At 31.8% G+C, this 15,740-nt stretch overlaps 1 protein-coding gene across 1 annotated transcript in view; it reads left to right on the top strand.

Moving 5' to 3' along the window:
* Nucleotides 1–1,087: 1,087 nt before the first annotated feature.
* Nucleotides 1,088–15,740, top strand: part of LOC126737287 (uncharacterized) — a 46,464-nt gene continuing 31,811 nt past the window's right edge. Inside the window, exon 1 of the mRNA XM_050442117.1 lies at nucleotides 1,088–3,156. Within this exon, the coding sequence (XP_050298074.1) occupies nucleotides 1,569–3,156 (1,588 nt within the window). The 5' untranslated portion in view covers nucleotides 1,088–1,568. The remainder of the gene's footprint in view (nucleotides 3,157–15,740) is intronic.

Genomic DNA, 15,740 nt, shown 5'->3' with positions numbered 1-15,740 from the left:
CAAATTGTCACCCTGTATAAGAAAAATAATATTTTAAGAAAAGTTTGTGATTTTGATCACATCCGGATGTGATTATGTATCTAGGACTTAAAAATCATAGTGAAAATCATGTTTCTTTTCTGATTTAAGTATAAACAAATCATATTTGAATAGATTGTATTTAAATGCGATAGTAGCTCAGATTGTATTTAAATGCGATAGAAATCCGAGAATTTTCAGAAAATTTTGTCTGCTTTTCAGATAATTCACGCAAAAATTTAATTTAAGACACTCAGACTATATATTCTGCTATTTATGGAAACTGTAACAGATTACATAATAACCTGGGAACATTCATTTCTTTTACTTCCTCTTCCATTTACCCTCTGACAACATAGAATCGTTTACCACTGCGCTGGAAGGAATTTCCAAAAAATTGAGATAGAGGGGCAATAACATATAAAAAATCACCTAAAACATTTCAAATTTTTAGAAAATGATGACTTTTTAATTAAAATTTGATAAAAAAATTGCTCTAAATGCAAGACAAGCTATATTAAAGAGTACATACACTTAGTACAGAAAATGCAAATTAAAAGTAAAATAAAAATATCGAGAAAGAAGAAAAGAAGAGGCTAAAAGATGTTAACAAGACAAATAACATACGTTACGCAAAGAGCAATGACCATCAGGAAAATAATTTTGACTTTTCAGAGCATATAGTGAGAAAAGAATGAAATGGCAAGGTAAGATAAAAAAGTGTAACTAATAACTTAAATTCAAAACTTTCAATAATTTTTTTTTATTTTAGATCATTATACGTGAATTTCAAAAATCCCAATAAAAAATTTTGCTTTTTTTATGCTTCAATAAATGAACATCATTAATAACTAAACCAGACCTACAATACGATGTCCCGCTTTAGAGATCAAACGGTAAACGATATTTTTAATTCGTCTATAGCCAGTAGATGTTCCGGTTATCCACCCTGAGGCCCACCGTTAGAGATTTTCGGTCTATTTTTACGTAAAAAACATTGCGAAAACTACGCTGTATCTCTTGCCAAAATCTGATATTTTTGTTTCGAAGTAATTCCACTTTTCCAAGTTGGTGTCTCGCAGTTTTTTGAGTCAGCCGGGCGCTCGACCGTGCAACTTTTTTTTTAATAATAAAAAAATGAAATAAATATCAGTGTCAACCTCGAGTGTTACGTGGTTTTGTGAACTAAAAGGTGCTACCAGTGTAATAAGTGAATTGAAAAAAAAATTATATATCAAAGGGTCTTTAAATTGTTAAGTAGCATTTGCAGCCGTGTCAGCTGACCAAAAAATCCACCCGAAACCCACGCTCCAAGAATTGTTGCCAAAACTTGTCCGCATTTTATTTAATCCAATTGTTTGTTGCCGGCGTGATATTAAGTTGTACCACCCAGATTGAACGGAACTTATGCAAAAATTATTTTCATTCGCTGCCGCACGATGCCAAAAGTGTGATCATTTTTGATTTGAAAAAAAATGCATAGTCGAGTCCCAGATACCATGAACTAAACTATTTAAAAACCGCATTTTGAATAAGCCGCGTGTTGAAGTATGGCGGACAAGGCGAGCACTAAAAGAAAAACATTCGAACGACGTAGTGCCTCCACAGAAAGTACCGAGTTTTCCGTAAGCATGGGTCGGTCAGTGCGAAGAAAAAAACCAAAAGAACGATGGCTCCTAACCAGGAAAACTTGGAAATATATGGCGGACGCTGGGAGAAAACTTATACCCGATGGCGCAAGAAACTGTCCAGAAGACATCCCTAAAATCGAAGCCCATTTCCAAGAACTCTGCAAGAAAGAACCCAAGTTTTTACTATGGAGAAAAAACTCTTATCCAGGGGCTTTGGGTTTTAGAAAAAAGAAGAAACGCGGGACATCCAGAAAAGGTGGCAGCTGCAGAAAAGCAATGTCCGAAGGTGAGGTCGACATAATAAAACCAGAAAGACCCACTGATCTCATCTTGGAACCAAAAGTGCATGGCAAGTTTGATCTGAAGAAAATGCGCGAGGAGTTCCTAAATAGCCCAACAGGAACACCAAGTAATGAATCAGAAGAAAGCCAACTGGTAAACATGCTGGAAAAGTACCTTAGCTTAGCCAACGCTACAGATGCCTCCAAAGCGACCTCCAAAGACTTCAACTATCAAGAGCTCGTAAATAAACTTCAAACTCACTTAAGCGCCACTCAAAGGTCTCACCACACAAGCGATTACTATCAACCAACCAACTTATCACCATACTCCAGCACCTCATCACTACACCACCACCACGTGAGCTTTCAAGGCGACTACGTGCAAAGAACCTTATCAGACACCCTCTCAAGGTACTTCGGACAAAGCACCAACAGAGATAAAATTATATCAGACCTCTTAACAGACAGAAAAGCCCTGGAGATGCTTTACTTTGACTTACGCAAAGCCAAAGGGTTTAGAGGAGCTCGAGGGGCAGGTTATAGTGACTACCACTCACCATCAAGAAGTTTCAGAACTGGTTCATGTAATAAGAATCAGTCATCAAGTGATTATTACAGACATCCACCCCCTTTGATCGAAGTTGAAAGTGAAACTATCGACGTTACTTACAGAGACTGGGCTACGCAAACTTTACCAGTGCAAGAAGCTGTGCTGGCTCAATGTGAAAGTGAATTTAAAAAAAAACTGGCGGAAGAAGAAGAAGAGAAGAGGGAGCTTGAGAGAGAACAACGTACCTCCCGAAGACGTTCCAGTGTGGATCACGATGATGTGTCTCAAAGTGTTTCTGATACTATTAAAAGGTACTTAAGGATGGCAAGGAAGAAAAGTGTTGATTCAGAGAAGGCTGTGGGATTTAAAAGGGTGAATTACGATAGAAACTTGCGTAACATTAAGGCAAAAGGTGAAATTACTAAACCGGGTGATGACGATGGTTTAAATAAGGGTTGCCAGACAAACGACGATTGGATTATGACTTACAGAAGTTTAAAAATGGCTGAAGTGTATGACGTATCTGATGATAGTAGACTATCTAGTGCAAGAAGTAGTATTGACATCGGTGTATTCGATGGCGTTAAGAGTAGTCCGAGTAGTCCACCGAGTGTTAAGTTTGGCAGCCATGGATTTTTAAGCCATTTACTACATGGAGGAAAGCACGACAATAAAGGTTAGTGGTAATAAAACTAAGAGAGAGAAAAATAACGGAACACAAGCACGTCAGAAGTGTAATTTCGGTTTTTTGATTTACGATCCAATTTCTAATTTAAAACATAATTTCTTGGCATAATTTGGTGTTCGGAAATGCGAGTTGCCATGTGCACACTATATTAACAATGCAAATTGCAAAGACATTTTGTAAAGCTAAATTAAATTTAAAGTCAATTTTGAACCGATTGACGGGGAAAATACATTAAAAAAAACACCTTAGCCTGTTAAATAGGAAATTCAGATTTAATAAGTTTGAAAATTTTAATAAAAGGAAGGCTTCTTGGGCAAAACTTATTTATTAATTTTTTTTAATTAACGTTTATAATTAGAAGTGAAGTAAATTGAATTTCTTTTGAAAACTCTTAATATTTACAGTTAGAATTAAAAAAAAAAACCCTTATTTATAGATTTTTGAAGCACTTTTTTTTATTCGCTTATTGCAATGGTAAATTTATGCAATTTTTTGACTAACATTAAGAAAAAATATGTTTTTCTTTTAGGTTACGTCACGATCTGCGAAATTAGATCTGGCTGTAATCAGGTCAATAAAACATCTTGAAGTTTTGTTTAATTTTCAATGAAATCGACGTATTGATCAATCCTCACTATATTACAAAATATTATTATGTGCGATAAATATAATTTCTAATCCTTAAAGGTAAAATTTCTGTATATCAGGTGAATGTAAAATCGCATTTAAAATAAATCAAAAGCCTTATTATACCTCTTATAAAATAAAAATATCTTTAAAAAAATTACAATTTTCACTACTTTTTGTATTATATGGCAACAGCGCAAGTGTATCAAACGCGTCGTTATGAGTTTTCCCGATTCCTAATCATTTATTTGCTCACAGTTAATTGTTTTTTTACATGTTTTTTTAAATATTTGTTAAAAATTAAAACTTACGAAAAAAAAAACAGTTTTTTTAAGGTTATTTTTTAATAAAAGCCACAATTTATTAAATTTGACTTAATAATGCACAATATAAAAAAATTTCTTAGAACAAAATGAAAAAGTTTCTTTTAATACTAGAAAAATAGGCGAAATTATTTCCAATGCTTGAAAGGCATAACAAATTACGTTAACTGTTTGAAAAACACACAAGGACAAATGAGGCATTTGAAATAAATTGAAAAATTTACTTTAAATACCTAAAAAAGGTTAAATTAATTTTCCAGGAGACCAGAAGACATTACAAAAGCTTAAAAATCAAAAATATTTAATTTAAGAGAAAAAGAAAAGAATAACAGTAAACGTGCAAATAAAAAGAAAACTGACTTAATAATAAAAATAATAATAAAGCATTTATTTAGCATAAAAAAGCTACATATAAGTACAAGTTTGCTTTATTAGTCTTATTACAATAGTAGAAATAGAAAAAAAACAACATTAGAAAATATGTGAAAATTAAATAAAAATAAAAATAAAAAGCGTAATGTATGTACAGGACACAAACAAAAAGAAACAAGAATAAACCTACAGTAGCTAATTTAACAAAAACATTATTAATACAAATACCAGGGGGCAACAATAAAATTAAACAAAGATAAAACTTAACTTATTAACAAATAATAAATAAAATAATTAAAAACGGGCTAAAATATGTAAAATTAAAAATAAACATGTAAAATATTTATATACAGGACGAGAAACAAAAGAAACGAGAATAAACCTACAGTGCTAAGATGTATAAATAAAATAAATAAAAACGGGCTAAAATCTGTAAAATTAAAATAAACACATATAACTATCTGTACTAACAGTTATCTAAAAGAAATTTTCTTAGGAGCATTTTGAACCGGTTTAGATTATCACAGTTTTTTATTATTACAGGTAATTTGTTAAATTCAGATAATCCCTTATATAAAACCGAGTTTTGCATTTGGGTCGAATTGCACCGTTCCAATAAAGTAAAATCTGTACGATTTCTCGTATGATAACTATGAATATCACTAAATACCTTTAATCCATCACATAAATAGTTAGGTAACAAATTATGTTTAAATTTAAAAACAAACAGATACACATTAAATAAAACCCTTTGCTTCACAGACAACATATTCAGAACATTCAACATACATTTAATTGGCGTATACCAACTACATTTTAAAATTTGTCTCATAGCTCTATTTTGTATTTTCTCCATTTGGTTTATTTCATGCTGAGGTAGATTAAATAACAAAGTCGAACAGAATTATAAGTGTGGGAGAGCAATAATATTATAGAGTTGTAGTTTTGTATGCATGCGTAGGTTTTTACCTATTCGAGTTATAAAACCGACTTCTTTTGAAAATTTTCGCATTACATAGTCAGCATGAGCTTGAAAGTTTAGATTGCAATCCAACATTATGCCTAAATATTTAATTTCCTCATCATAAGTAATATTTTCCCCATTTACAGCTATGTGCATATTTTGGATTTCCGCTTCACTAAGCTTTGATTTCTTTCTAAATATGCAAAATTTGGATTTATCAGTATTTAAACATAGCTTATTAACACACAGCCAATCAAAATACGCTCCAAATCATCATTCAAATCTTTCTGCATTTGTTGTAAGTTTTTACCTATAATATAAAGCATTGTGTCGTCAGCAAATAGTGTTACTCTAACCATATCATTAATATAGATTAAAAATAACAGCGGACCCAAAACCGTTCCTTGTGGTACACCATATTTAACATTTACAGACTTCGAGAAACAATTTTTATAAGACACACGTTGAGATCTTTTATCCAAGTATGACTTAAACCACTCTAAAATAGTATTCTTGATTCCTATATGCTCTAATTTTTTTATTAAAATATCCCTATCTACTGTTTCAAAAGCCCTCTTAAAATCAAGAATACATAGTTATCACAGTCAACGGCCCTAAGAAAATCATCACACATACCAACAACAAGAGACTCGCAAGAATTGTTCTCTCTAAAACCTGATTGGTTAGGAATAATTATTTTATTTGAATCACAGAAGTTTAGCAACTGTTCTTTAACAACAACTCCTAAAACCTTCTCATATATTAGCACCGTATTTATTGGACGAAACTCATTATATAATTTCGTGTTATTTACCTTAGGAACAGGAATGATAGTTGTTAATTTCCAAGATTCTGGAAAAACACCATTGCTAAGTGATGTGTTAATAACATCTAAAAGACGATTACCAACTGCATATACTACGTCACAAAGGACTTGCTTAGAGATGTCACACTCACCCCCACCCACATTTTTTAGGTTTTTTATCATTTCCTTCATTCTAACCATTGTTAATTTTTCAAAATTACTAAATATTCCACTATGCACTGTGGGTCCAATATAAAAGGGTACAGCAAGTGGTATATCCCTAATTATACCGTCAATGCTATACAGAAAATACTTATTAAATCTATTAGCTATGTCTGCCTCTTGGTTGATTACTTCTGTTTCAAACCTGATTACGTCTGGCAATTCTTGCTTTTTCCCAGGTAAAAGAGTTTTAAGGTTTTTCCACAGTTCTTTTGGGTTATTTTTATTTAAGTCTATTGTTTCTGCGTAAAATTTTTCTTTTTCTGTTCTTATTTTACTTACAATGATATTTATTTTCCCTTTGTATTCTTGCCAATTATTTTCACTTCCACTTATAACAGCTCTTTTGTATAATAGATCCCTTTCACGCATCATTTCTCTTATTTCAGAAGTAATCCATTTTTTCTCGAGATATTTTTGATTTTGGACTATCTTGACCCTGGGACACATACGATTAATAATATTTTCAATATCTCCAATGAAAGAAGTAGCCAAAATATTTACATCAGAAACATTATTATTCCAAACAGAATGTGATAATTCTTGTTGTAACTCACTGGAATCATAATTTTTAAAAAACCTCTGAAATGTAATTTTTTTATCATTTTGAGTTTTTTCTTGGGGAAGTGTTATTGAAAGAATTGAATGGTCGCTGATTTTAGGCATAAGGTGAACCTTATATTGGAGTTTTTATTATTTGTGACGATATAGTCTATTAATGTTTGGCTTCTTGGGACTATTCTAGTAGGGGTCTGTACTATTTGATAAAATCCATTGGTATATAATTAAATATTTTGTTGCCATAAAATGAGTTTTTCAATAAATCAAAATTAAAATCGCCTACTATTACATTTATACCATTAAAGTCACATATTTGATCTAAATGATTATTAAAAAATTCTATAAAATTTGCATCATCTTTCTGAGGCGGATGATATAAAACCGAACATAAATACTTCAAACCAGACAAAGATACTTCGAGGGACAATAACCAAACATAGTTTTCAAGACATTGAACAGTGACAATCTTATATCTAATATCACAACGTATTAATGCCATAACCCCCCCTATTCTGCTGTTGTTGGTTGTGCATTGCTCTAATTTATACCCCCTGATATTTAATTCACATAATTCAATATCACATGATACATGTGTCTCATTCAGAAATACTATTTTGGGTTTCCAATCATTAATTAATAAAATAATGTGCTCAAGTACCAGGTGGTATGACTAACTTCTAGAGTGAGACCATATTTTTTATTAGATTTTAACACAGTTTGCACATTTGACACTATTAACATTACACTACTGAACACACTGCACACTGAACTTTAAACTCTCAAAATATGATTCTATTAGGATCCTGCATAATATTTTTATCTTGGATAGACTATTGTATAAAAAAAATAATTTTAACTAATTTTAAATTAACTTATAATTAACTAATTTAATTAATTTTAAACAGAATTTCAATTAAGTTAATATAGCTTACCTGAATAAATTTTCTCTAATAGTTTGACTTAGAAATATTGCGCATTTTCACTTGAAGATTTCTTTTCGTAAATTCCAGCTTTTGATCAGAAATATAGTTTTCATTTTAAAAGGAATTTGAAAATATTTCAAAGACAATTTTTTTCTTAAAATGTATGGCTAAATACTAATGATACCTTTTAAAATACTGCTTAGTTAAGGGTTAGAAAGAGATAAAGGGGTAAGAAATATTTAGTATTTAAGGACATTATAAAAAAGGGATTATATTCCATATAGAAAATATAATAATAATAAAAATAATAAATAATAATATTAAGCCGTTTATTTCCAACAGTTAAGAAAACCAATTACAGAAAATTCGAAAAAAATACATCTTATAAACCTGAGAAAATATACCTTAAGACAAAGAATCATTAAATCTGTCAAATTTTCCAGAAAGAGACAAAAAAAAAATACAAATTACAAAATAAATTAAAAATGTCCATCAACCTATTCGTAATTATTATCAAACCCAATTTTATCAACATGTACTAGACGCCAATTATTTTATTAGTCATGTAATTTGAGATGAAGAACTTCCGTTTATGTCACAGTGATTTTATATCGAGTTTAAAATTCTTGCACGTTTATATATTACACTTTGACATAAAATATTTAACAAATGTTATCTGATTTCTAGAGTTTTTACGTGAAATATGAAAATTTAGCTTTCTTAACACATTTCTTTATTATATTTGTAAATGACAGCCCTTTTAGTAAACAAAAGAAATACAAGTATTGTCAGTTGTGCAGATAATGAAAATCTATAAATAGGAAGAAAAAAACTTTTTGAAATTCTTTTTGACAACATTTTTAATCTTTATTATATTTGTAAATGACAGCCCTTTTAGTAAACAAAAGAAATACAAGTATTGTCAGTTGTGCAGATAATGAAAATCTATAAATAGGAAGAAAAAAACTTTTTGAAATTTATTAGGTTGAGACACAAGAATTTTTCTACTGGTAACAAACTGATTTGATGAAAATAGATTAGTGTTAAATCAGGAAAATACATGTGCTTTAATTGTTAAAACCAAAAATCGTTAATTTTTAAACCCGATAAACTTGAGATTAATAGCCAAAACTTACACGTTTATAATAAAACAGAATTCTTAGGCATACATATCATTAAATTTTTAATCTGGTCAAGTCATATAAGCAAGTTATTAGGAGGGGCTGAACTCAACTTAAGTGACATCCCCTAATTTTTTTTTAAATGGGACGGGGGGTCAAGTGATACCTCCTTAAAAAGGTCTTGCCACTGCCTATACAACGCTGCTCAGTTTTTAAAAATCGAGTCACTCGTTCAAGAAATATGGGCTCTTGAAAGTTGAACAATAATGTAGTGAGAAATAAAGAGTGAACATAGAACACATCTTTAAGTCGAAACACTAATTTAATCATTTCAAGTAAACAAACAATAAGGACGCGAGAAACAATTTTTTGTCTTTTAAATGAACTTGTCGTTTTTGCGGCAAATTCTTTCTTTCACATTTAGTGAATAAAAAAATCCAGTTTCTTTCTTCTCCTTTAAATTAGGTCAAGTAGTTTTGCTAAATACCCGTTTTGTGGTAAAAGTGTTTAAAAATTGTTAAACCTTTAAATTTATCACCAATTATGGTGTTCTCAATTGTAAAAAGAGTAGAGATTATTGAGCTTTTTTTTAAAACAATGAGTGTGGAAATTGGGTCGCGGATTTATTTAATGAACGACATCCTGAGAAACATCTCTCTGGGAAAATTGTTCGGGAATTGGTTGCAAAGTTTCGCGAAACAGGTTTAGTTTATAACAAAAGGGGGAATATTGAAAATGCAGGGTTTCATGAAGCTATGGAGATTGCAGTATTGGGGGAAGTTGCAATCGCCACAATTGCCGTTATTCGGCTGACATGAATCCAAGGATTTTCCATGAAACACACACAACCCCCCATAAGTTGTATGGGCTGGTATTTTTAGAAATTTCATTGTGGGCCCTTTTTTTCTCCCTGGAAATTTAACAGGCGATATGTACTTAGATTTTTTTATAAAATGCCATCGACCCAGCTCTAACAGATATCATAGAAGAGGACCGCGCATACAATGATCAGGATTGATTTTTCAACAAGATTCCTGCACATTTCTCACTAAATGTACGCAATTATTTAAATAATAGATTTCCAGGACGCTGGATAGGGCGAAGGGGCATTATTGAGTGATTACCTCGGTCCTTTAGGTTTTTTCTTGTAGGGACACATAAAATCCGTAGTTTCCAAAACTCCACCTGCTAAATTAGAACAGTTGCGAAGAAGAATTATTTTCGTATGTCGCGAAGTGACACCGCAAATCTTCTAAGCGTTCGGCAACGGTTTGAAGATAATTTGAATCACTGTATGAAGGTTGGCGGACAGCACCTCGAGCATTTACTTGATTAAAATGGTAAGCATTAAGCTGCGTCCACACCGAGTCGATACTGTTAATCGACTATGTCTATTGACATTGTTGATCAACAAGCGACAAAAACTGCATCTGTCCACACCAGAGTCGACACAAATGTTTGTCGATCAGTTAAATCAACATGTCCGACGAAGAAGACGTTATTCTTGCTTGTGCCGCGAATATTATTATTATCGCAACTAAAAAAAGAAAAATTACGCCAAAAAAAGATTTTGGGTTCGACCAAGTCTTCAAAGTACCTCTTGCTTCTCGATGTTAAATTTTGTACCAATTTCCATAAGGGCATTGCCCTCAAGTTCCTGTTCTTATAGTTTTTGGTTTTAGAATCCCATAGATTTGTTTTTGGTTTGTATGCCTCAATAAAGGCTCTGACTTTAGCTTGTTCCCATTCCATTTCTCCAACGAAAAAACACGGCCACAATGTCAACAAGGCAAGATGTCACTGAGTACCTACTCCTACTTTAACACTTTGTCGAATGTCGAACGTCGAAAACACGTCCACACACTAAAGTCGATCGACTGCTCTTTCATGTTTACCCACAAGCGATGGCTTCAATGGCAATCGACATCGTCGATTGCAACGTACACACTAAGTCGACAACGTCGATCGACAGTGTCGACTCGGTGTGGACGCAGATTTAAATCGCTTTTTGCATTTTTCGTGACACATTATTGTTTAACTTTCAAGTGCCCATATTTCTTGAACGAGTGACTCGATTTTTAAGAACTAAGCAGCGTTCTATAGGGAATGACAAAACTCTTTTAAAGAGATACCACTTGACCTCCGGTCCTATTTGAAAAAATATAGGGGATGTCACCCCCGCTTAAAAGGTTGAGTTTTTTGAAATGGTTCTTATGTCAAAAGTTGTCCCCCTGAGAAACATACGTATTTTTGGATTTTGTCGAAAAGTTTTTTCCCACCCTGTAATGCCCTGCGGTACGTTTTCAATGGTACATTTTTAAATACCCCTCTGAGAGCTAATTTTGCACTTACCAATATTTAAATCACGAGAGAATATTTATTTGAAGATACAGGCAGTCCAAGATCGACACTATTTCCATAAAGAGTTCGAGGTCGTTAACATACGCTAATTTAAAACATTTTATCATACGAATGACGTCGTTAATAAACATAAATAAAAGTGGCCCAAGATTTGATCCTTGGGGTGCGCCTGAGATAGCTTTGAAGAATGGAGACCTGGTAGTACTCAATTTCTGCAAATTGCGATTGATTTGTTAGATATGAACTTAGGATATGCTCAAGTTTATTCACCAATACGTAATAGTTGATCTAGTCAAATACCTTTTAAAAATCTGTAAAGATTACGTGCACTTAGCTCCTTTCGGTTAGAGTATTGCAGATAAAGTGTGAAAAACAGGCAAGATTGGTGACCTGCAAGACCTGCCAGAAATAAAGCCGATCGACAGATCATAGATTATTAATATTGCAATAAATACATTTATACAGAATTGTCACAAGGATTTTAGAGAAGTTGACTAAGATTGAACTAAGCCTATAATTCTCGACAAGCCCGCTATCGCCCTTTTTTAGAATCGTACACACTTTGGCCGTTTTCCAACACTCGGGAAATATACCAGTTTTAAGTATTAGGTTAAATATGTGTAGTAAAGGGTCACTAAAGATACATGCACGGTCAAAAGTCATTTAAGATACATACATAACAAAACTTGGTACTCCGTCAGGTCTAGAAGTAAGTTTATTGATATGTCTTTATAGAGGCTTGAAAAATATTCAGTGAAAGCTACGGCAATATTAGAGGCCAGTTTATTTTTTATTAGAATTAGTAGTTTTCATGAATCCAGGAATTCGAGATTATAATTTTTTGCTCTGGATATAGGACCAAAATTGAGTTCGATTAGTACGCAAGTCTTTTTGAAACTTTTTTTATATACAGCTTATACTGGATGTGGGTCTGCTGCTTGATTAAGGCACGCGATAATTTGTATTTATTAGAAAAAAACTGTGACCAATGCAACTTAAAGTCCCTCAAAGTTTTTTTTTTAAATAGATATTTCTGATAACGTTCCTACCGAACCATGGTGAGAAACGTATTTGTCTTTTTACTTTGGGTGGTACGCTTATGCGTCGAAAACATTATTTACTTATCTACACTAGCTACCTCGGAGCTGTATGATATTTTTGATAATACATGCTCTACGTCCTGAAATGAAGTAATTGGGATCCAATCAGAATCTAAAATGAGATCAAACGATTTCGAAAATTTGCATTCTTAAAATTACGTTGCTTTGCATCCTTTGAAGATAAATTGTTTTTTGAATTACAATTTTGATTCACAATTGATAAGCACATCTTTATACAGATAATAAAGATGTACTAGATACCAGAATAATAAAGATAGGGAAAACTAGGTCTAGACAATATTGATTTATGTCAGTTATTTGATTAAATTGAGTTAAATTACACCTGTACAAAAAGTTTTTAGTAGTCTATATTTGCCATCAATAGTTAAATCTGACATAAATGAGGGAATATTAACGTCTTCCATAATCAGAACATTTTTAATTAAAGCCAGGTTCCCACGAGACATTAAATTGCTAAAATTAAAAGAAAAACTTATTACAAAGAATTATTACTTTCTATAACTGAGACATAAATAAATTACTTTAATTATGCCTGGAATAAAGTAAAAAATTATATTTTTTAGGATACGATATAAAAAATACGAAGACAAAAAAGATGTTTGTGGGAGAAAAAAATACGTGAAATGTTTAGAGTAAATGCCTTAAAATAATATGATTTAAATATATTATGAACTTGCATAATATTTTGTTTCAGTTACTAGAGCCTCGTGGATAGATATTTCTAATAATTTTATCTAGAAAAATAGGAAATATTTTCATTAAAAAAAATGATTAAACGTTACAATTAAATAAAATAAGAAGCATGAAAAATATAATTATATATATTTTTTATACTTAATAAAATGAGAATTAACTACAAAAATTTTATAAAATATAAAAAAAAAACGTTTAAAATTTACAATTATTACTTTAAGATGTATTTTTTTAAATTTAATGATCCAAATATAATTATATCGTTTGGAATATTGTTGGGTTTAGGGATCAATAAAATAAAAGTTTGCAAAATATATTTGCATCTTCAGGACGAATTAAATATGTTGGACTTAAGTCAAAGAACATAATTAAAATGAAATAATTATTCCAAACGAAATAATTATTACTAATTATGAAATTGTCGGTTTAGGTTTGAGCTAAGGTTCATTTATTTAAGTATGATATACAATATATTTGTAGCAGGTCAAAAGTAAAAAGAAAAAAAAAAAGATAAAACAAAAATTTTAAATAAATATAAGATATTGTACGACAAATAAAATTCAAGCAGGTGACACAATAGATATGTTGACACGCTTATTAAAAACTATGTCGCAGAAACTGTTCAATTGAATAAAATGGGTTAACAGTTACAATACGCTTAATGGTACTTTTAAAGATTTGGTACTTTAACAGTCTTATCTCATTAGGCAATTTTTTATAGTGATTAATATTTTTAAGTATTTTTAATACCAGTGGGTGGAAATTCCAGCTGATGAACCGATTATGTAATTGGAATGATCTGCATGAATAATGTATAAAAAATAAATGGTGAAGGAAATGTCATTATTCTAAAAAAGAAAGATGTTACGACATGACTCTAGTGACCTTAAGTGTGTGATATATCGTACAGCCTTTATTTGCAACGAAAAATGTATAATACGCTTAATCACCTTTAATGCTGCTACATGCATTTAAAGTATCTCAGAGGAGAGAGGATAAATAGTAAAATACTCAGTGCTAACATAAAGTTTTTGAGTTTTGTTGGCATTTAATAAAAGACCTTTTGCACAAAATCAGTCTATGACCCATTCATTAACTAATAAAATTGCAGAATTCAAATCAAGCGTATATAATGCGCAACGCAAATATAATGGTATTTAAATTAGTCAAATCTCTTATAATTTTATTTGCAAAAGTAAAAGTACCATTTTGCTTCTGAAAGAAAACAAAAACGAAATTTAAAGAAATTCCATATTATTATAGAATTTTCCATTTTTACAAAAAAAAATCTTGAAAACACAAAAAAAATAATTATTTAAAACAGACAAAACAAAGACCTAAAAAGATGAATAAAGAAACAGTACCGTCATCTGGGGTGAATTCGGACATAATGTGTTTCTGCGCAAGAATATTCCTGTGGGTAACATTGTTTAGATTTTCACTTCAGTCGACGTTTAGACACGACTAAGTATGCATGTAGTTCATGTATTCACAGTGTAAAAACAATTCAGCTTAAGGTGAGTATTCATTTTCTGACTTCAAATATTTGTTTATGTTTTGCCTTTTGTCTATACCATAGAAAGAAACTTCTGGTGGGAGAATTAGGAAATATTTGAATGTGCATTTTTTAACAATAGTTGAAAAGTATTATATAAACAACAATTTAGCATAAAAACATTGTGACTTTTGACCTTGGTTTTTTTGTTTTGTTAACTTTAAAATTTGTCACTAGGTGGGGTAAATTCGGACCATGCCACGTAAATATGTGAAGAAACTCGGTGTCCAGTTTATGAACTATACGCCAGAGACCTTGGAACGGGCCCTAGAGGATGTTCGACGGGGCAGAAGGTCTATTCGTGATGCTTCAGAAACCTATATGATTCTGAAATCAACCATCAGCGATACGTTAAAAAATAAGCACAGTAAAAACAAGGTGGGCAAACTGCACTCTCGGCAGAGGATAATAGATTTTTGGCAGAGGGAATTCAAAAATTTGGTGAATGGGGCTTTCCCCTCACACGATCCGATATACGACATGTTGTTAAGATCTATTTGGATCGTAAGGGAATGAGGATAGCGAAGTTCCGAGATAATATGCCAGGGCAAGAGTGGTTTTATTGTTTTTTGAATCGAAACAAGCGTCTAACTGAGCTATTGTGAAATATTTTTCGAATTTGAGGGACACGTTGGAGGGAGTGCCAGATACGAACATCGTCAATTACGATGAAACTAACATGAGTAATGACCCGGGTCGTGTTAAAGTGTTGTGTCGTAAAGGCTCAAAACGAGCGGAGAGAATAATGGATTCAAGTAAAAGCAGCATCTCTACCATGATGGCTATTTCTGCATCTGGCCAATTACTACCGCCTTACGCAGTTTATAAAGCTACACATTTATATCCCACGTGGGTGGAAGGGAAAGTAGAAGGCGCTTTCTACAACCGTACAAAAAGCGAATGGTTCGCCGGGCCCACCTTTGA

Source organism: Anthonomus grandis, chromosome 6, assembly GCF_022605725.1.
Source record: "Anthonomus grandis grandis chromosome 6, icAntGran1.3, whole genome shotgun sequence".
NCBI classification, from domain to species: domain Eukaryota; kingdom Metazoa; phylum Arthropoda; class Insecta; order Coleoptera; family Curculionidae; genus Anthonomus; species Anthonomus grandis.
Note: the sequence above shows the minus strand (reverse complement) of the source record. Positions and strands in the feature narration are given on the sequence as shown.